Below are 19,982 nucleotides of genomic sequence, written 5' to 3'. Positions count from 1 at the left end.
TTCGGGGGGGGGGGGGTAAGACCCCTGAGGAGAGCCTTGTGAAGTGCCTGGGAGGGAATCTTGGCTCTGGGCTCAGCTTCCTCTGTGCTGCTGTCCATCATCCCTAACAACTGTGTGCCCACCCTCCAGCTCCCTGCCCTCTTTCCATGGCACTGAAGAACTGTCCACATCCACAGACGTGTTTCAGAGACTTCTGTGGACTAGTTTCTTGCTGAAATCTCAGCTCTTGAGGTGAGACTCCTAGGACCAGACCAGCGGGTACCAGACAGAGGATGGGAGGATGTGAGTCTTAATCACTGGCAGGTTTGGTGTCTGGAGAGGGCCTCGTTCCTCATTCCACAGATGGTGCCTGTTGGGTGTCCTCACGTGGTAGAAGAGATGGAAGGGCAAAAGGGCCTTTCTAGTTCCTTTCAGCTCTTTTTTAAAATTTTTATTTTTTTTTGCTATAGGGCGTGTGTGCTCGCCAGAAAGACAGAGAGAGACAGAGAGAGATAGAAAGCGAGAAATCACCCCCCAGGGGGGATGGCCACGCCGCAATCCCTTCTCCTCCTTTCTCCTCTCAGGATCTTGGGCATGCACACACACGCACCCGGCGTTAGTTTAAGCCACCGGGTCTGGGACTCGAACTGCAGTTGACTACATGGGAGTCCAGCAACATAGCCATTATGCTAACTGCTGGTCTCCTAGCTCTTTTATAAGGTTGTTTCACCATCTTCTAAAGATGCTTCCTCTTCGTATCAGCTCCTTGGGGTTTAAGACTCAACATATGAATTTTGGAGGGATACATTCAAGTCACAGCTGGCTCTCCAAAGCACTGCCTGGAGGACAGCTATGGGAAAAGGTGCCTCTGTAGCTCAGTGGGATGCAGGTGGGCACAGTCCCTAGGGTCTGTGGTCAGAATGGAGACGCAGAGGGAGGAAACCATCCTCTGCGTCTGGAGAGCTCTTACCCTGAAGTTATGAGAGGGGATTTTATGCTTCATCATTGAATACAAAACAAACAAAAAAAATCACTGTTTCCCTTGGATCTTTATTTGGAAGCAGGTCTTTGTGTCAGTAACTTTATTTTAGTTAATTTACATCTTTTATTGAGTGCCATGTTTCTTAAACTAAAACCTTAACCAGCTTTTTTTAAGTGAAGCAGAGTCAGAACAACCCCATGAATCCCGTGTCATAAACCGGCATCCGCTATTCTAGTGCCTTCCACAGGAAGCATGTCAGGTGTTTCCTTCTTCCCAAGAATGTGTCTGTGGACGAGTTCCACAGACTCAAAGAACTTTCTTAGGCTTAGCACACCCTCACTGTGAACCAGCCAGAACATATGAGGAAGTCTATACCAACAAGTTACTCTCCAAAAAGATGACCCTGAGTGACTTGCAAAGAAGTGTGAGGTTTAGTCTATGGGGTTTTATGTTAATCACTAAAGAAGCCCTTCATTTCCATGTGCCCTCCTGGCCTGGGTACCTCTCATCAATGTGGCTGCACTTCAATAACCTGTCCCGAAACTGGTGCCAGGCCAGCACCGCACATTATATGAGCCCACACTTCTCCCCAGAGAGGGCTCCAAAGCCAGTTCTGGCCCTCTGCCTGTAAGCTCCCCAAGCTGAGGGAGGACATGACTCTGGCAGATGCCGCCCATGTAAGTGCCTTCACCAGATGCCGGGGTCTTCCTGACAGCCAGTTCTTAACCTGCATTTCCACTTTATTCTCACCATACCCTGTGAAAAGTATTCCTATCACCTTTCCACAAAGAAAAAGCCAAACTAAGCAGCTCCTGTGACTTCCCGGCTTCATCCAGGCTCAGTCCACAGGCTGACGTTGGAACTTCAGCTCCACTGCGTTCTCACTCCTCTGTGCCTTGTAGCACCCGGGAAGCGGCACGACAACAAAAGCCTTCCAAATGTCCTCTGAAATCATTCAGCCTCCGTGCTATCTGCTGCTCTTTAACTCAAAACATGCCAATAAAGTTGACGACAGATGCAAACTCTGCTTTTAAAACTCTTCCTCACTTACCCCCACGATGAAGCTGCAAGGAGGAAGTGTTGCTGAGGCTGCAGACTGCCCACCCGATTAGTCAGAGGACCGGCTGTGAGGGATGCTCTGGGTCAAGGACTCCACCCACAGGAGCTTTTCGGGCAGAGAAAACTATTGTCCTCTCAGGACTGGACTAGAACTTTCCTTCTGCAACCTGTCCCTCCAGGCTCACCTGGAAGGCACCACCTTTGTCCACTGAGCTCAGGGAGAAAGCGCTTCCTGTGGGAGCCAGGGCTGGGAGCCCACTCTACCTGAACCAGCATAGCCCCAGCCTGTTGAGGAAGAGAAGACCTTTCCAACAGCCCACTCTCCCCTCTCAATGAAGTCCTGCCTCCCATGCCTCAAAAGCTGCAGTGCTATGGGTTTGCACCCCCTCTCCCCCAAACCTCAGCCCAGACAGAAGCCTCACAGACCAAGTTTTTAATGCAACACTACACAAAGCACAACTCGTTCCCTTTACCTGTTCCGGGGAGATCTCCGTGTGGGTCACAGGCAGGATCTAAAGGAATAATGACACAAAAGAAACCAAGAGACATTTTTTTGGGCTGGATAATGACCACTTCTCAAGTGCAGTGATTGAGAGACTTGAGACAGTGCTGGGTACCCCCAAGCTTCCTGAGGGGCTAAGGGACCCAAAGATACCACAGAGACCATGGTCAGGCCCGAGTAGGCGGGGTGCTGCCTTGGTTGTGGTGGTGGTGGGAAAACTGGCTATGTAGGCGGGCCCCATACAGACCATGACGGTGGCGATGATGGACAGGAGTGCATCACTGAAGCTGAGCATGCGGTGGGAGCACTGGGCACCCTCCAGGGCATCCTTGTCCCTTCTGCCTGAGGGGGAGTCCCCCTGTGCAACGAGCACCTGCTCTGGAGTCTGGGACCCGGACATGGTGGACCGCTGCCTGGTGGTCACAGGAGCCTGAGAAGAAACACAGCCTGAGTCTGAGCAAGTCAGTGCCATGCCCCTGGGGGGTGGGGCTCTGCCTCTGTGGACTTGAGCCATAATGCAGGCACAGGAAGCAGGTGCATGGGAGGAGAGCTACCCCGGGCAGAGTGGCTAGGCTGCACCTGAGGGAGTAGGGTCTTTGCCACTCTATCTTCTCTAGGTGTCTCCTCTGAATTTCTAGAATCCAGGCTAAGAGAACCAGCCTAGACTCTATCCCTGGCTCTGTTACTGCTAAACACTATAGTCATTTGCCTTAGTTTTCCCTTGAGAAAAGGAAGATATAAAGAAGGCACCTATGAGGAAGGCACCTACGGTAGGCATTTAATACACTGCATCACTAGGGCAGGTGCCAGAATCCCTAATCCCTACAGGTAGACTCTCCACTATGAGCCGCTTTCATCCTAAATATGGAAAAGAGGGACCAGCAGTTAGCGTAATGGCTATGTCGCTGGACTCCCATGTAGTCGACCGTGGTTCGCGTCCTGGACCCAGTGGCTTAAAACTCACGCCAGGCGCATGTACGTGCGTGCCCAAGATCCCCAGAGGAGAGTGGAGAAGGGATTGCAGCGTGGCCATCCCCCCTGGGGGGTGATTTCTCGCTTTCTATCTCTCTTTCTCTGTCTGTCTGGCGAGCGCACGTGCCCTATAGCAAAAATCTCTCCCCAAAAAAACAACTAAATCTGGAAAAGAAATGTGGGGCCCAAGTCCACGAAAGCTTCTTGGGGGACTTGGTGCCCAAGTATATGCACTGCGGGTTGTCCATTTCCCACAGGGTGCCTGCGCTTCTCAGGCCTGTAACCTCTAGGGTCAAGGCCCTGTGTAACCAACTGGCACCAGGAGAGGGCACACCCAGTCCCTGTGCTATTGGCCCACCTGCAGCACCAGGGCTGGGCCACCTAGGAACAAGGAAAGCTCTATCAGATTAGAATATCAATCTCAAACACCCAGCGGAACAGAACAGGTAATGTGAGTGAGCCAAGTTGGCCAGGTACATGATTGTGTTACCTGGAGGGGGGAGCTCTAGCTAACTGATAACACAAGATTCTGGGTCCAATATTGGCAGATAACATTTTTCTGACATAAGCTTAAAAAGTTTTATTTTTAAATTTAAACTTTTTTTTTGTTAAGGTTTTTGTCATTGGGTATGTGCACTTGCCAGAGAACGAGAGGGAAAATGAGAAATCGCCTCCCTGTGGGATGTCCACACTACATCTTCTCCATCCTCCTCCTGGGATTTTGAGCACACAGGCACATGCACCTGGCATGAGTTTCAAGTCACCAAGTCCGGGACTCCAACTGCAGTTGGCCATGTGGCAACCCAGCACCTCAACCACCAGCCACCTCCTGGCCCCTAAAGTTTTAATTGCCAGAGGGTGTGGGCACTGGCAGTAAGATATGTGTGTATGTGTAGCAGGGTGAGGGATGGGGGCAGAAAGCATCCCCAAGTGGGGGTGGCCATGCTGCAATGCCTTTTCCACTCATGCAGAGGCCACTGGCCAGTTTCTCAAGCCTCCTGGCTGGGATTCAAACCATGGTGGACTATGTGGGATCCAGTTACCTTAACCAGTAGGCTACAGAACCGGCTCAAACTTTTCATTCCTGAAATAGTAACAACTAACTTACCTTTTCCCCTGAAATACCGTGTGAATCAAAACCAAAAAAACATGTCTAAGGAAAGTCACCTTTTCACGCACACATGATCTGGCACTGTAAACACTTCCACTAGTCTAAGAGGGCTTGCTTTTTACCTCGTAAAATGTCAGGGTTCGCGTGAACCTGGAGAGTTACAGGGCAGTCTCTGCACTGCTGTGGTTGCCCAGAATGAAGGTTATCCGGCCCATACCTGCCCTGCCCGGACTACGATGCTCTGAAGAAGGGTGGTGCTCGGTCTCTCACCTCCGCACTACCTGGCCGCTGTGACTAGGTTAAAGAGAACGTCGGCGGCGCCACCAATCTTACTCATTACTCGTCACAGGGAATTTAGACTTCTGCGAGAAGCTCAACGTTTATTGCGTGTTCGACGCTCACTATCTCATTCACTGCTCACGCCAACGGAGGCAAAGAACACGACCGCGTTCGCAAGAGCGACTGCTGGCAGCAAAAAAAGGTTGGAGAAGCGCTTCCGGGAACCAAAGCAGCTGGGAACAAGCCTCCCGCAGAACAGGCCGTGTGGGGTAGGCGGGGAGCTGGGCTGGGGCTAAACTACCTGGGCCGGAACCGCCGAGCTCACTCTTCTGCAAGTCTACACGAAATCCACGGCCCGAGGCTCGTGACCAGCCATCCTGCGCACGCCCCGTCCACCCCCGTGCCTCCGCGCCTGCGCGCCCAGCAGCACGGCGGAAGTGAGGCCTAGCGTCCTTCCGGCCCGCTGCGCAGCTACGTCACACGTCAGGGCGGAAGATGGCGGAACTTGGGGCCGGCAGTTGCTGAGTGGAGCTCGCGGAGCGGGAGCCGGAGCCCGGCCACTCAGGCTGCTGGGCGCGGTGCGGTCGCCGTCATGTCGCTGCTGCAGTCCGCGCTCGACTTCCTGGCGGGCCCAGGCTCCCTAGGCGGCGCTGCCGGCCGCGACCAGAGTGACTTCGTGGGGCAGACGGTGGAACTCGGGGAGGCGCGGCGGCGGCGGGGGCGGCGGGTCCGGGCCGAGGGTGAGGCCTGTCGTGGAGGGTCGTCGCCAAGGCCACCAGGGTCAGGGTCGGAGCCAGGCTGGGGCGAGAGTGACTGCCCGGAAACAGGGTGGACTGGTGGGGTGTGACCTCCCGGGGCAGAGTCGGTTGTTGAGGAAGGGTGGCCGCCGGGGGGAGTACATGAGCCCGGGAGAAGAGGGTGACCAGAGGGAGCAGAAAGGGGGCCGAGTTGGGGTAGGGTACTGCCAGGGGCAGAGACAGGCAGAAGGAAATGATTGGTGATGGTGAGCCTGGGTCTGCGTTGGGCACTTCCTTACGGGGGTGTAGGATCAGGCTGGGGCGAGGGATAGTTATAGGAGGCCTTTGACTGGAGAGACTTCCTCAGGGTTGTGCATGGTGACAGGCAAGGGGCCAGGGTAAGGGACACAGTAAAATTTAAGGGGGAGAGGGTGCAGCGGCTGAAGGCTGGAGGCTGCGGGTGAGTCGTACAGCTAGTGGTGTAAGCCCTGGCTCTTTGGTTTACATCTACGTGTGTGTGTTGTACCTGTTGTTCTGGAGGAGGACAGATTGGACCTCTGGATGTTACAGCTGGTGTCTGAAATTCTAGGCAACTTTGGCAATGGTAATTGTACACATCGTTGCTGCCCTGTGGTACTCGGGTGTTGTCGTACCTGGGTAGACAGTATGTGACCCGTAATCTCTGTTCTTCCTGTGCACCTCTGGATTTTTGTTAGTTAGTTCATTCAAATTACAGAAAGCAGAGCCCAAAGCTGTGACCTAATGTATAACAAAATTTTGCAGGATGGACAGATAAGTCAACGTCAGTATTTTTGAGTCGTTCTTGAGTCAATTTTCTTTTTTCTTTAATAATTATTTTATTTAACTTTATTTATTTATTTTAATTTGACCATAGAGGTACAAAGTGAGAGAAAGAAAGAAAAAGTGAGAAAGCAAGCTGCCAGGTCTGGGACTTCAACCATGGTTGGCCGTGTGGGAGTCTGGCACCTTTAACCACTATGCCACCTGCTTTCCCTTGAATCAATTTTCTGCTTGGTGTGTTTCTACCTTCCCGAACGTCCTCTCTTTTTATCACACAGAATTTATCATTGATGTCATTGTAGTCCCATTTGTTCTTACGTTTTGTCAAACGATGTCCAAGAGTGTGTCAGGTTTCACTAGCTATGAAACGTGGCTATCTTTGATCTTGGAATAAATGCATTCTGACACATTGGTAGGGAATGAAGCAGCATGGAAGATCAGACCCTCACCAATTCTGTCATAGCTCTCTGGAGATAACCCCCTTGGCAGAGGGTCAGCTGAGCATGGAGGCCATCCCTCTGGCCATCTATGCTCAGTTTTTTGCAGGAAAACTGGTCCAATATTTTGATGTCTTTATTCCAGAAGACTTGAAGGAATATAACATTATCAAACACTTTTTTCTCTTGAAAAATCAGGAGCAAACAAGTTTTAGGTGTGATTTGCTAGGAAAACTCCAGGTTCTTTTTTCAGAGATGGGGTAGGCAGTACTTCTGTTACAATAATATTCTCTTATATTTGTTAGAATGTCTAGAGTTCCCTCAGATCAATTCATTTGTTCTGGTAAAATACCAGAATTTTACAAAATACCAGACAGTTATCTTCATTCTTTAAGACATTAATAGTGGACAGGACTTGCCCTTATAGAACATATAGTAAGAGACAAAGGCCTATGGACAAGGCAACATCAGGAGCAGCCCAGACCTAATGGAGACGTCTAGACGTCATCAGTTGAGGTGGCAGGGAAGGGGCCCATCCAGAAGATAGCTTTTATAGGTGGGAGGGGTTGAGAATACCACCAGTTTGGGGCTGGGGCAGGGCCAGGGCCCTGGATGTGTATAGCAGATGGGAGGTGTTATTGATTGGTAGTAGAGGAAGGTTCATGTGTAAAGAAGGAAGCTTATGAAGGTCAATTAACACCCAGGATGAAGAACAAGGAAATATGGGCAGCCGCTGTGATTGTGTAAAAGAGTTTGTTTCCCTTTGTTATCTAGGCGAGTTGGGAGATTAAAAACAACTAATGCAATTATGAGCCATGGATTTCCTCCTATTAAATATAATAGGTGACTGAAACCTCTAAAATATTTTGAAGCCTCCTTCTGAACCAAAATAGAGAAACCTGTGTTGCATATTATATATAAATATACTTAAATAGGTTTTGCCTGGACAACAACCTTAGACCATAGGCTGGAAGAATTAAAGCTATTTTAATGGAGAATGTTCATGATCTGAAATGCTTGGGAATAGATGTTAACAATTTCTAAATTTCTCAGGTTAAAAAAAAAAAATGTGGGCTGGTTGGTTCTGTGACCTGGTGGTTAAGGCAGCTAGATCCCATGTGGCTGACTGTGCTATTTGAGTCCAAGATGTGGTGGCTTGAGAAACACACCAGGTATGTGTGTGTGTGCCCAAAATCCTGAATGGAAGGAGAGATGAAGGTTAAGGAATTGTGACATGACCATTCCCCATGGAGCCTTCTCTTCTGTTTTTCTTCTTTTCTTCTTCTTCTTCTTCTTTTTTTTTTTTTTTTGTCTCTGGTAGAAAGAAAGAAAAAAAAAGAAATATACTGTAGTTTGTATCCTGTATGTCATGGATTCTTCCAAAGGAGTTGGGAAAATATTCTGTAATAAAAACATTAAAATCTGTGAATTGAATGATAAATATTCTCACTGTGGGATAACTAACTAAATATAAGTATGACTTCATGTCAGGGGTTATCCCAAACAAGTTATTTAGATTGAATTTTGCCATCAGGTGAGTTAGGAAAAAATAATTTTCATAGATTTTAGAAGTTTGGACCTGTGGTTGGAATTATACTGTTGGGCAGAACTGTGGTGTCAAAAAGTTTTCTAATTTTTTCAACATTTATTCTAGGTCTTCATTAAAAAAAAAAGTTGGTAGTGACTAACAATGTCAGAGGTGTCTAGTCCAATGCATTCTAGAGTACATTGTGTTCTCTTGTTTTGGATTCTTCTGAATGGGTCACTACTGCTGAGGCAAATGTGCATTTTGTGTTTTTTTTTTTTTTTTTTTTTTTTTTTAAGGTTTTTGCTATAGAGTCAGTGTGTTTACTGAGGGCAGAGAGAAAGAGAGAGAGAGAGAGAAGAATCCCTCTCTCCTCCCAGGGGACAGCCTTGCCACAATCCCTTCTCCATTCTCTTGGGATTTGGGGCATGCATGCACGTGGCTTGGTGTGTTTTTCAAGCTGTCAGGTCTAGGACTTGAACTGTAGACTCAACTATGTGGGATCCAGCACCTTAACCACCACTCCACCTGCTGACCCCAGAGGCAAGTATGTTCTTCATGCATGACGAATCCACCTTTCCAAGGTGACTTGAACTGTCTGTGGAGAGTTCATTGCTAATGAGGTAAACCGAGGTAGACAGTGAAAGCAGTCTCGCACAACCATCATGTAGTTTAAGTGTAACTAGTCTTGTGTGCTTGGTTAGATATTAAGTTTCGTTCATTCAGCAACTACTTACTTGGGGTTCTTATGCTTGTGTGCCACACACAATATTAATGACGGTTTGGGGGAATCTTCCTCCTGATTTAATGTGGTTCCTTCTCAGGAATCTGTTCTCTTGGGGCTCAAGCTCTGGCTTGAGAAATGGTAAGGGCATGGCTCACACCACTCCCAGGACCCCTTAGTTGCCGTCCTGTCTTTCCACCCATCTTACCATCTTCCTCTTAGGCATTGCTTTTGGGGTTCTTCCCTTCACTTCTGCACAATGTTCTAACCTGGGTGAGGGTTTAGGGACTATTTGGTTTTGGCAGACAGTTGTAGAATTGTTATACAGTCAGGACTCTTGGCTACAACTTTCAGAATCTCATTGAGACTGTCCTGATGGAGGGAGAGGCTCTTTGTTGGGCCAAAATAATCCGCTCCACGTATCGACAATGCATTTTAATTTTTGCCAGAGGGTATGTTTGCTTGCCAGAGAGAGACAGAGACAGAGGGGGTTGGGGGAGAAAGAAAGCCCCCCCCCCCCCAGTGGAGTATGATTATATTACAGTTCCTTCTCCTCCATTTCTCCATCCTTTTGGGATTTGGGGTACATAGGCGCACATGTTTGGTGTGTTTTTCAAGCCAGTAGGGCTAGGATTTGAACCATGTGGTTGGCTTTGTAGAATCTACCTTCCCTATCTACTAGACCATAGAGTCAGCCCTTAATATTGCATTTTAGATTGATTTTTTATTTTTTTATTCTTTATTTTTTGGAGAGGTTTTCTCTATAGGGTGCATGTGCTTGCCAGAAAGACAGACAGAAACAGAGAGACAGAAAGCAAGAAATCACCCTCCAGAGGGGATGGCCATGCCGCAATCCCTTCTCCTTCCATCTCTTCTCGGGATCTTGGGCATGCATGCACATGCGCCCGACATGAGTTTAAGCCTCCAGGTCTGGGACTCGAATCGCGGTTGACTACATGGAGTCCAGTGACATAGCCATTACGCTAACTGCTGGTCCCAGATTGATTTTAAAAGTAGATTATTAAGTGGTGTTAGTATACCAACACAGTAGCACATTCCACTGCCCACACAGGAACAAGATCATGGAATGTGGACAATGTTCTCTTAACCGTTTTGGTTTTATCCTTCTTTCTTTATTTTTTTTTTAAAGAATTATTTTATTCAACTTTATTTATTTATACATTTTTTCACTTTAATTTGACGAGAGAGAGAGAAAGTGAGAAAACAAGCCACCAGGTTCAGGACTCGAACTGTAGTCGTCCATGTGGGAATCCAGCACCTTTAACCACCACGCCATCTGCTGGCCCATTGTACCTGTCCCTGGACACAGAGCCTGAAGTACGCAGAATATTATTGCCCAAGGAGGGATATCATACACATGCCTTTTATTTTCTAGACACAGCAGAGCATAGATAACACAGTCTTTGGAGGTTGGGCAGCTGGTTCTGGGCCATCAGGTCTGTGTGGCCCATACCTGGTGCCACATTAATTGCCCTGTGTTATTTCCAATTGGCAACTTTTATCACCAGCTCATTATCCACTTTGACTAATACCCAGAGTGAAATAATAATCAAGACTTTGGGCCAGCAGGTGGAGGGGTGGTTAGGGTGCTGGACTCCCACATGGACAACCATGGTTCAAATCCCTGACCTAGTGGCTTGCTTTCTCTCTCTCTCATGAGCACATATGTACTATTGCAAGTTAAAAACTAGTAATAATAATAAATAAAATTAAATAATTCTTAAACAAATAATACTACCACAAGGGCATTTATGATACTACCACAAGAGCATTTATTTTTTTTAAAAAAAGGGTTTTTTTGGAATCAGCAGATGGCATAATGGTTATGTCACTAAACTCCCACATAGTCAGACTGTGGTTCAAGTGCTGGACCTGGTGGCTAAAAACGCACATTGGGTACTTGTGTGTGTGAGCCCAAAACCCCAAGAGGAGAATGGAGGAGAGGGGATTGTGGTGTGGTCATCCCCCAGTGGTTTTATTTCTTGCTTTCTGTCTCTCTGGTGAGTGCATGTACCCTATCCAAAAATCTTTTTTAAAAAAATTATTTATTATTATTTTTTTAACTTGACAAGAAAGAGAGAGGAAGGGAGGGAGGGAGAGGGAAATTGAGAAAGCAAGTCACCAGGTCCAGGAATTGATCCGTGGTTGGCCATGTGGGAGCTCAGCACCTTAACCACCATGCTGTCTGCTAGCTCCTTAGGGGTCCTTTATATTTACTGTGCACAGTCCCTAGTGCTCCAAGTGGATGGCAGCCCTAGAAGGTGGATACTATATTTATTCCCATTTTACAGATGAGAAAACTGAGGTTTGGGGCAGTTAGTAGCTTGCCAAAGCCACAAGCTTATGAGAAGTGGGGAGGGCTGGAAGTGCAAGGTAAGGTCAGCCTTTCCTGAGGCTTCTTAGCGCCCGTAGGCATATGTTCTGTATCTGAGTAATCTGGAGAGTGGATCTATACAATATGTCCTGGAAGGGAGACACATCACGGAAGTGAGCTGTACAGTGCCCATTTACTGTGTTCATTCATGTGAGAAGGGAGAAATGCCCTGCAAGCCTAATGCTGGGAGACACAGAGAGAGGGAGAGGGAAGGTGAGAAAGTAAGCCACCAGGTCCGAGACTCAGACTGCTGTTGGCCATGTGAGAGTCTAGTGTCTCAATCACCGCGCCTCCCGCTGGCCCCTACAGTGTCTGTTTCTCAAAAATGTGCTTAGTTGGGACCAACAGGTGGCGTGGTGGTTAAGATGCTGGAATCCCGTATGGCTGACTACAGTCCGAATCCTGGACCCGATGACTTAAAACTCACACTGGGTGCATGTGTGTTCATGCCCAAGGTTCCAGGAGGAGAGTGAAGGAGAAGGATTTGTGGTGTTGCCATCCCTTCTGTGGGGTGATTTCTCACTTTATCTCTCTGTCTCTCCAGCGAGTGTACACACCCTATAGCAAGAAAGCTCTTGTAAAAAAATCTTAGTTCACCTTCTAGGACCTCCCAAGTGTGCTTGGCATGCATGTGCCCATTACCTGGGGGCTGGCTGAGGTTGGATGGATCACAATGTCAAAATCTCATTGGGACTGCTCACTCCAGGGCTCTCTTGCTCTTATAAAAAATAAACTTAAAAAATGTTTAATTAAAAATAATAACAATAGGGACCAGCAGTTAGCGTAATGGCTATGTTGCTGGACTCCCATGTAATCGACCGCAGTTCGCGTCCCGGACCCAGTGGCTTAAAACTCGGGCGTGTGTGCGTGCGTGCCCAAGATCCCGGGAGGAGAATGGAGGAGAAGGGATTGTGGTGTGGCCATCCCCCCTGGGGGCGATTTCTCGCTTTCTGTCTCTGTCTCTGGGGGACGCCACCCACCCTATAGCAAAAACCTCCCCAAAAAAAAAAAAAATAAATAAAAATAACAATAATATATAAGACATACTAAAGAAACTAAAGAAATGCATGCAGGCACCTATAAGATCCAGTTATGTGTAGTCGTTTTACCGCATATGTTCTGCCAATTTTGAAATAGGCACAGAGGATCAACCACCTAGGCCAAGTCATATTCCCAAGGCTTCACTCTCTGAGGCAGCCTAATCTCTAAAAAAAATAATAAAAATTAGGGACCAGCAGGTGGCGTGGTGGTTAAGCATGGAGGGTACTCCAACTCCAGCACCCTCCATGCTTCAGATTTATCAACAGCATGAATCAAGAAAAGTTAGCCAAACTTCAAGTTCAGGTCTAGATGGGGTTACGAAAAGGTACAGGTCACAGAAAGAAGGTGGTACACAGAACAGCTACAGCTGATGACAAAAAGCTTCAGAGTTCTCTTAAAAAAAAACAAAAACCAAAAAACTGACTATGAATCATATAGCTGATACCGAAGAGGTAAACCTGATTAAAGATGATGGGACAGTTATTCATTTCAACAATCCCAAAGTCAAAGTTTCTCCCTCTGCTAATACTTTTGCGATTACTTATCATTCAGAAGCCACACCAATCACATAAATGCTTCCTGGAATATTAAGTCAGCTTAATGCAGGCAGCTTAACAAGCCTTCAGGACATTAGCTAAACAGTTCCCACTGAAAGTCTTAGATAGCAAAGCACCAAAACCAGAAGACATTGATGAAGAGGATGACTGTTCTAGGTCTTAAAGAAAATTTTGATGAAGCATCAAACAACAAACCTAACTTAAATATTTTCTGGTTTTGGAAGCTGGCATGGACTAGATTTAACAAATCAGCTATATGGTTCTTAAAGTTATATAGCTACAGAGAACATCACCTATTACTCAGTAATATAAGTATTTTGTGTATATATATATTTTTTTAAAGAATTACTTTGTTCAGCCTTATGCATTATTATTATCATCATTTTAAAAATCTAACCAGAGAAAGAGAGGGAAAATGAAAAAGCAAGCTGCCAGGTCCAGGACTTCAACTGCAGTCATCCATATGGAAGTCCAGCGTCCCTTAACACCATGCCGCCTGCCAACCCCAGTATTTTGTGTATTAATTTTGCTGTTCAGCATTTTTCTGTATTTAATTTTGCGTTTTGCACTTCCTCTTAGGACCTATTCTTTTGGTCACAATGCGAAGTGCGGCTTCATATTGGTGTAGCTTGAGGGTGTTTCGATTTTTGATTCTTATTTTTTTCTTTTTTTTTTTTTTTTTTGTTCTGGTGTTTTGGTATATGTATGTGTGTATACAGTGGAAAGCAAATTGGAAAACAGTTCTGTTTATTCTGTTCGTTCCCCCAGTAGAAATAAAAAAAATCTTTATCTCCCCTAAAAAGAAAAATGCTGTGTAAGTAAAATCATACAGTATTCATCAGATTGTTGTGTGTACCAGTGGTTTATTCTAATAGATTCCATCGTGTGGGTGTGCCACAGTTTATTTACTCATTCACCCATTGAAGGACATCTAGGTTGTTTCCAGTTTTTGGTTATTACAAATGAGGCTGCTATGAACATTTGTGTATAGGTTTTGGGGTGAACATAAGTTTTCATTTTCTGGGGAAAATGCCCAGTACAGTTGTTGATTCATACAGTAGTTACACGTTTAGTTTATTAGAACACTACCAAATTTTTCTAGAGTGGACATACCATTTTGTACTCCCACTAGCAATGTATGAGTGCCTTAGTCTATAAGGGCTGCCATTATAAAATATTACAGACTGGGTGGAGAAAATAGTAGAAATTTATTTTCTCAAAGTTCTGGAGGCTCAGAATCTAAGAACAGGATTCTGGCAGTATTGATTTCTGGTGAGCTTTTCTTCCTTGTTTGTAGATGCTGCCTTTTCACTCTGTTCTCACAAGGCCTTTCCTTTGCTGTCCTGAAGAAGTGGGGAGAGAAATCTTTCTCTTATAAGGACACCAGGCCTTTTTACTTTATTGTCCTTAATTTCCTTTTTTGAAAGAATTTTAAATTTAATTTGTGTTGTTATTATTTTTAAAAATGTGCTGTAGGGCACATGTGCGCGCACACCGAGAGAGAGCGAGAGAGAGAGAGAGAGAGAGCATGAGAGCGAGAGCGAGCAAGCTGCCAGGTCTAGGACTTGAACTGTGGGCAGCCATGTGGGAGTCTAGCATCCCCAACTACTGTACCACCTGCTAGCTCCCTTACTTTACTTTTTATTTTTTTTTTTAAATTTAAAGATGTCTTTTAGGGACCAGCAGTTAGTGTAATGGCTATGTCGCTGGACTCCCATGTAGTCAGCTGTGGTTCGAGTCCTGGATCCGGTGGCTTAAACCCACGCTGGGCACCGTGTGCGTGTATGCCCAAGATCCCGAGAAGAGGATGGAGGAGCAGGGGGAATGGAGGAGAAGGGATTACGGCGTGGCCATCCCCCCTGGGGAGTGATTTCTCGCTTTCTGTCTCTCTGTCTGTCTCTGTCTGTCTGGCAAGTGCACATGCCCTATAGCAAAAACCTCTCCAAAAAAACTTTTTTAAATAATTATTTAATTTTATTTATTTTAATTTGACCAGAGAGAGACAGAGCGAGAGAGTGTGAGAGAGACAGAAAGTGAGAAAGCAAACCACCAGGTCCAGGACTCAAATCATGGACGGCCATGCGAGAGTCCGGTGCCCTTAACTATACATCACTTGCTGGTCATTAAATTTTTTTTTTATAATTCTTTTAAATTTAATTTTATTCATTATCATCATCATCATTATTTTAATGTGATCAAAGAAAGACAGAGAGAGAGTGGGAAAGTGAGAAAGCAAATCACCAGGCCCGGGACTTGAACCACAGTCAGCCATGTGTGTGAGTCCAGTGACACCACTCTGCCGGTCCCAGATTCAAAGTTTTTAATTGAGATGAAGTCGTTTTTGTTAATCATGCCTTTGTTGCTAGATTTCTATGTTTAGCTCCTGATCTTGAAGATTTTTCTCATGTTTTTCCTAAAAGTTTTATAATCTTACAACTGTACATTTATTTCCATAGTCCATTTTGATTAATTATTGCTCAGGAATATTAATATTGTTCAGAATTTATTTTTTGCCTATGGATGTTCACTTGTACCACAATTTATTGAAAACATTATCCATGTTCCATTGAACCAGTTTTGTACCTTTATTGAAAATAATTTGGATGTATTTGTATGGCTCTATTTCTGGGTTTTTCTGCTCCATTATGTCAATCTGTGTATCTGTCCTTCCACTAGTAACATATAGTCTTGATTAATTTAGCTAAATAGTAACTTCTGAAATTGTTATCTTTTTTAATAATGATTTTTTTCCTCCAATTTTTTCTAAAGGGTGAGACAGATTGGGGAAAGTGAGAAACCATCTCCTGGGGAGAATTTGGCTGTACCATAATCTCTTCTCCATTCTCCGCTCAGGAACTTGGGCACACATGCGTACGTGCCCAGTGTGATTTTCTTCAAGCTATTGAGATTGGAACTCGAACTGCATGGTTGGCCATGTGGGATCCAGCTTCCGTAACCTCCATGCTACCTGCTGGCCCAGTAATGAAAAAAATTTTAAATGCAGAAAAGTAGGAGTAACATAGTACATACCTATGTTCTACTATCTAGAGCTAGTAAATTTTTTTTTTTTTTGAGAGGTCTTTTTGCTATAGTGTGCGTGCACTCGCCAGACAGAGAGAAACAGAGAGAGAGAAATCACCCTCCAGGGAGGATGGCCACGCTACAATCCCTTCTCCTCCGTTCTCCTCTCGGGATCTTGGGCATGCATGCACACGCGCCCGGCGTGAGTTTAAGCCACCAGGTCCGGGACTCGAACCATGGTTGACTACGTGGGAGTCCAGTGACATAGCCATTATGCTAACTACTGGTCCCAAGAGCTAGTAAATGTTAACGTCTGGGGGAAAAACCTGGCAGATCAGCCAGATGATGTGGTGGTTAAGGTGGCTGAATCCCACAAGGCTGACCACACAGTTTAAGTCCCACACTCAGTGACTTGTAAAATGTGCAGGGCATGTGTGCTCAAAATCCCAAGAGAGAAATGGAGAAGGGATTATAGCATGGTCATCTCCCCTGGGGAATTCTTTTTTTTAAAGAGAGATTTTTGCTATTAAGAAAGTGTGCTTGCTGGAGAGACAAAGAGAAAACAAGAAATCACCTGTTTCTTCACTTAGGATTTTATTTACATGATCTGTTCATTTGCTCAATACACATTTTCACTTAGCTCCACATGCCAGGCATGTTCTAGATACTGTGATATAGATGGAGCTTATCATCGTAAGGAGAGACAGACAATAAACAGTTGTCCAAATAAATGTGTACTGTGGGGGGAATTTAGAACGTTCATGGAAAAATGGAATTAAAGTACCAGTTTATTTTGGTACAATAGGATTTTGGAATCATCCGTAATTGTTTCATAATGTGCGTTGTTTCCATGAACTTTTTGCAAACCCCCCCTCTCCAGCAAGTGGCATAGTGGTTGAGGTGCTGGAGTCCCACAGTGACTGGGATGAAGGTGCACCAGGAAAGGCCTCAGAGGAATGACGGGAAGCAAAAAGTGCAGTGCCGGGTGGGGGTTGGAGGAAAATCAGGCTAATGTCCAGGGTCAGGTGTCCCCTTCAGTCTGTGTGGAAAAGCCCTAGGTAGTAATAGACTCTGTATTTGAGGACAGGCAGTAATATCAGTATGGCTAAGGCTGAGGGAATCTAGTAGGAAGGCTGAGGAGGCTGTGTAGGAGATTATTTCTGAGGACCTTTTTTTTTTTTTAAAGAGAAGTTTTTGCTATAGGGTGTGTACGTGTAGACAGAAAGCAAGAAATCACGCCCCAGGGTGGATGGCCATGGCACAGTCCCTTCTTTTTTAGTCTCCTCTCGGGATTTTAGGCACACATGCACATGCACCCAGCATGAGTTTTAAGCTGCTGGGTCTGGGACTCAAATGGCAGTCGACTACATGGGAGCCCAGCAACATTACTGTTACGCCATCTGCTGGTCCCAATTCTGAGGACCTTGTAACCTTGAAGATTACGTTCTAGTAAAATCCTTAAGATTTTTCACTTTTACAGTTAGATCAACTATGAATAGGGAGAGTTTTATTCCCCTAGTTTTAATCATTTTTCCTTGGTTTAACTATATTTTAAGAATTATTTTATTTAACTTTATTTTATTATTATTATTTTGGAGAGGTTTTTGCTATAGGGTGTGTGCGTTCGCTAGAGAGACAGCAAGAAATCACCCCCTATTGAGGATGGCCACACTGCAATCCCTTCTCCTTCATTCTCCTCTTGAGATTTTGGGCATATACACACACACACACACACACTCTCCATGTGAGTTTTAAGCGACCGGGTCCAGGACTCAAACTGCGGTTGACTACATGGGAGTCCAGCGATGTAACTGCTGGTCCCTACTTAATTTACTTTTAATTTGACCAGAGAGGGACAGAGAGAGAGAGAGAGGGAAAGTGAGAAAACAAGCCTCCAGGTCCAGGACTCGAACCACTGTTGGCCATCTGGGAATCCAGTGCCCTTAACCACCACACCACCCACTGGCCCCGTATTTTTTTTTTAAGGTTGTTTTCCTTAAGACACATGCACTTGCTGGAGAGAGAGAGATACAGAGAGAGGGGAAGTGAGAAAGCACCTCCTGGGGGGATGGCTACACCACAATTTTTCATTCTCAGGATTTTGGGCATATGTGCACAAGAGCCTGATGTGATTTTTAAGCCTCTGGTCTAGGACTTGACCCGTGGTTAGCTGCGTTCTCACACTATAGTCACCATTTTGTAGAATAGATCTGTTAGACTTACTGCTCTCTTATTTGGAATTTTATATCTTTTGTTCTCCATCTCTGATCTTTTTCTAGCTTTCTTAAGTTGACTATAATCTTTAGTAAAATATAAACAGTACCAAGAGCAGACATTCTTGCCTTGTTCTTACTGTTAGGGGAAAAAACACAATTGAGTTTGATGTTTCCATAGTTTTTAATTTAAATTTTTTTTGAGAGAGAGATTTTTGTTATAGGGCACATGTGCTTTCCAGAAAGACAGAGAGAAACAGAGACAGAAAGTAAATCACTCCCCGGGGGAGGGGCCATACCACAATCCCTTCTCCTTCATTCTCCTCTAGGGATGTTGGGCACGCATGCACACGCGCCCAGCGTGAGTTTAAGCTACCGGGTCCAGGACTCAAACTGCAGTCTACTAAATGGGAGTCCAGTGACATAGCCATTATGCCAACTGCTGTTTTTTTGTACTTGCTGAAACTATTTCTAGTTTGCTGAGAATTTGTTTGTTTTATTTTATTGCCAGAGGGTGCACACAGTTATTCAGAGAGAAAGAGAGAGAGACAGAGAGAGAAGGTGTTCCCTGGTGGAGTGTGGTCACACTACAATCCTTTTCCCTTCATTTCCTCTTCCTGTCAGGATTTTGGGCACTCATATACATGCCTCTGGAGAGTTTCCACCAGGGCCAGGATTCGAATTGTAGTCAGCTATGTGGGATTCAGCTCACAATGCAGAGTACTTAACCACTGCCCTATGCTATGATCCCTGTATCTTTATTTATTTTGGGGGGAGGTTTTTGCTATAGGGCGTGTGCGCTCACCACACAGACAGAGAGAGACAGAGAGAGAGAAAACGAGAAATCACCCCCTGGGGGGATGGCCATGCTGCAATCCCTTCTCCTCCATTCTCCTCTAGGGATCTTGGGCACGCACGCACATGCACCCAGCCTTAGTTTTAAGCCACCGGGTCTGGAACTTGAACTGCGGTTGGCTATGTGGGAGTCCAGCAACATATCCATTACGCTAACTGCTGGTCCCTCCCTGTATCACTATTTTAAGAAATCATGAATGGGAGGTCATTCAGTGGCATGGTGGTTAAAGCATCTCAATCCCACATGGCAAATCGTGTCGTTTTTAGTCCTGAGCTACTCGCTTGAGAAACACACTGGGCATATGTGCCCCAAATCCCAAAAGAGTAGAAAACTGGAAGAGAAGGGATTGTGGTATGATGACCATGGGGGAGTGCTTTCTCACTTTGTCTCTGTCTCCAGTGAGTGCATGTGCCCTCTGGCAAATGAAAAATAACTTTTTTAATTAAATTTTTAGAGAATCATGAGTAATTTGACATAAGCTTTCTCAGTAAATATTGAAAGGACACAGTGTTCCTATTCTGTTAACTTTGTGTACTACAGTAATTTTTTTGTAGTTCTTTTTTAAAAAATAATTATTTAATTTAATTTATTTATTATTATTTTTCTTTTTACCAGAGAGAAAGAGAAAAAGTGAGAAAGCAAGCTGCCAGGTCCAGGACTTGAACCCTTATCAGCCATATGGGGGTCCCACTCCTTAACTACTACACCACCTACTGGCCTCAGTAATAGATTTTTTTTTTTTTTTGGAGAGGTTTTTGCTTTAGGGGACGTGGGCTCCCCAAAAAAACGAG

General features: G+C 45.4%; 2 protein-coding genes across 6 annotated transcripts in view; one reads left to right on the top strand and one right to left on the bottom strand.

The window, feature by feature from the left end:
• Window positions 1-5,307, bottom strand: part of TMEM175 (transmembrane protein 175) — a 20,505-nt gene extending 15,198 nt beyond the window's left edge. The window contains exons 1-3 of one of the 5 annotated variants that reach the window (XM_027770074.1): window positions 5,186-5,307; window positions 2,770-2,952; window positions 2,494-2,532 (exon numbers count right to left, since the gene is read on the bottom strand). In XM_027770074.1, the coding sequence (XP_027625875.1) occupies window positions 2,494-2,532; window positions 2,770-2,922 (192 nt within the window). In that variant the 5' untranslated portion in view covers window positions 2,923-2,952; window positions 5,186-5,307. Of the gene's footprint in view, window positions 1-2,493; window positions 2,533-2,769; window positions 2,953-4,727; window positions 5,002-5,185 lie in introns of those variants that run through there. The other 4 variants (XM_006143848.3, XM_006143850.3, XM_006143849.3 and 1 more) reach the window with 4 other exon arrangements.
• A 45-nt stretch (window positions 5,308-5,352) lies between these two features.
• GAK (cyclin G associated kinase) overlaps window positions 5,353-19,982 on the top strand; it is a gene marked incomplete in the record, with an annotated part of 102,613 nt that continues 87,983 nt past the window's right edge. The window contains 1 exon segment of the mRNA XM_014586055.2: window positions 5,353-5,587. Coding sequence (XP_014441541.1) covers window positions 5,477-5,587 — 111 coding nt within the window.

The sequence above is a fragment of the Tupaia chinensis genome, unplaced genomic scaffold (genome assembly GCF_000334495.1).
Source record: "Tupaia chinensis unplaced genomic scaffold, TupChi_1.0 Scaffold000111_1, whole genome shotgun sequence".
In the NCBI taxonomy this organism is placed as follows: domain Eukaryota; kingdom Metazoa; phylum Chordata; class Mammalia; order Scandentia; family Tupaiidae; genus Tupaia; species Tupaia belangeri.
The sequence above is the reverse complement of the archived record's forward strand: the minus strand, read 5'-3'. Positions and strand labels throughout refer to the sequence as shown.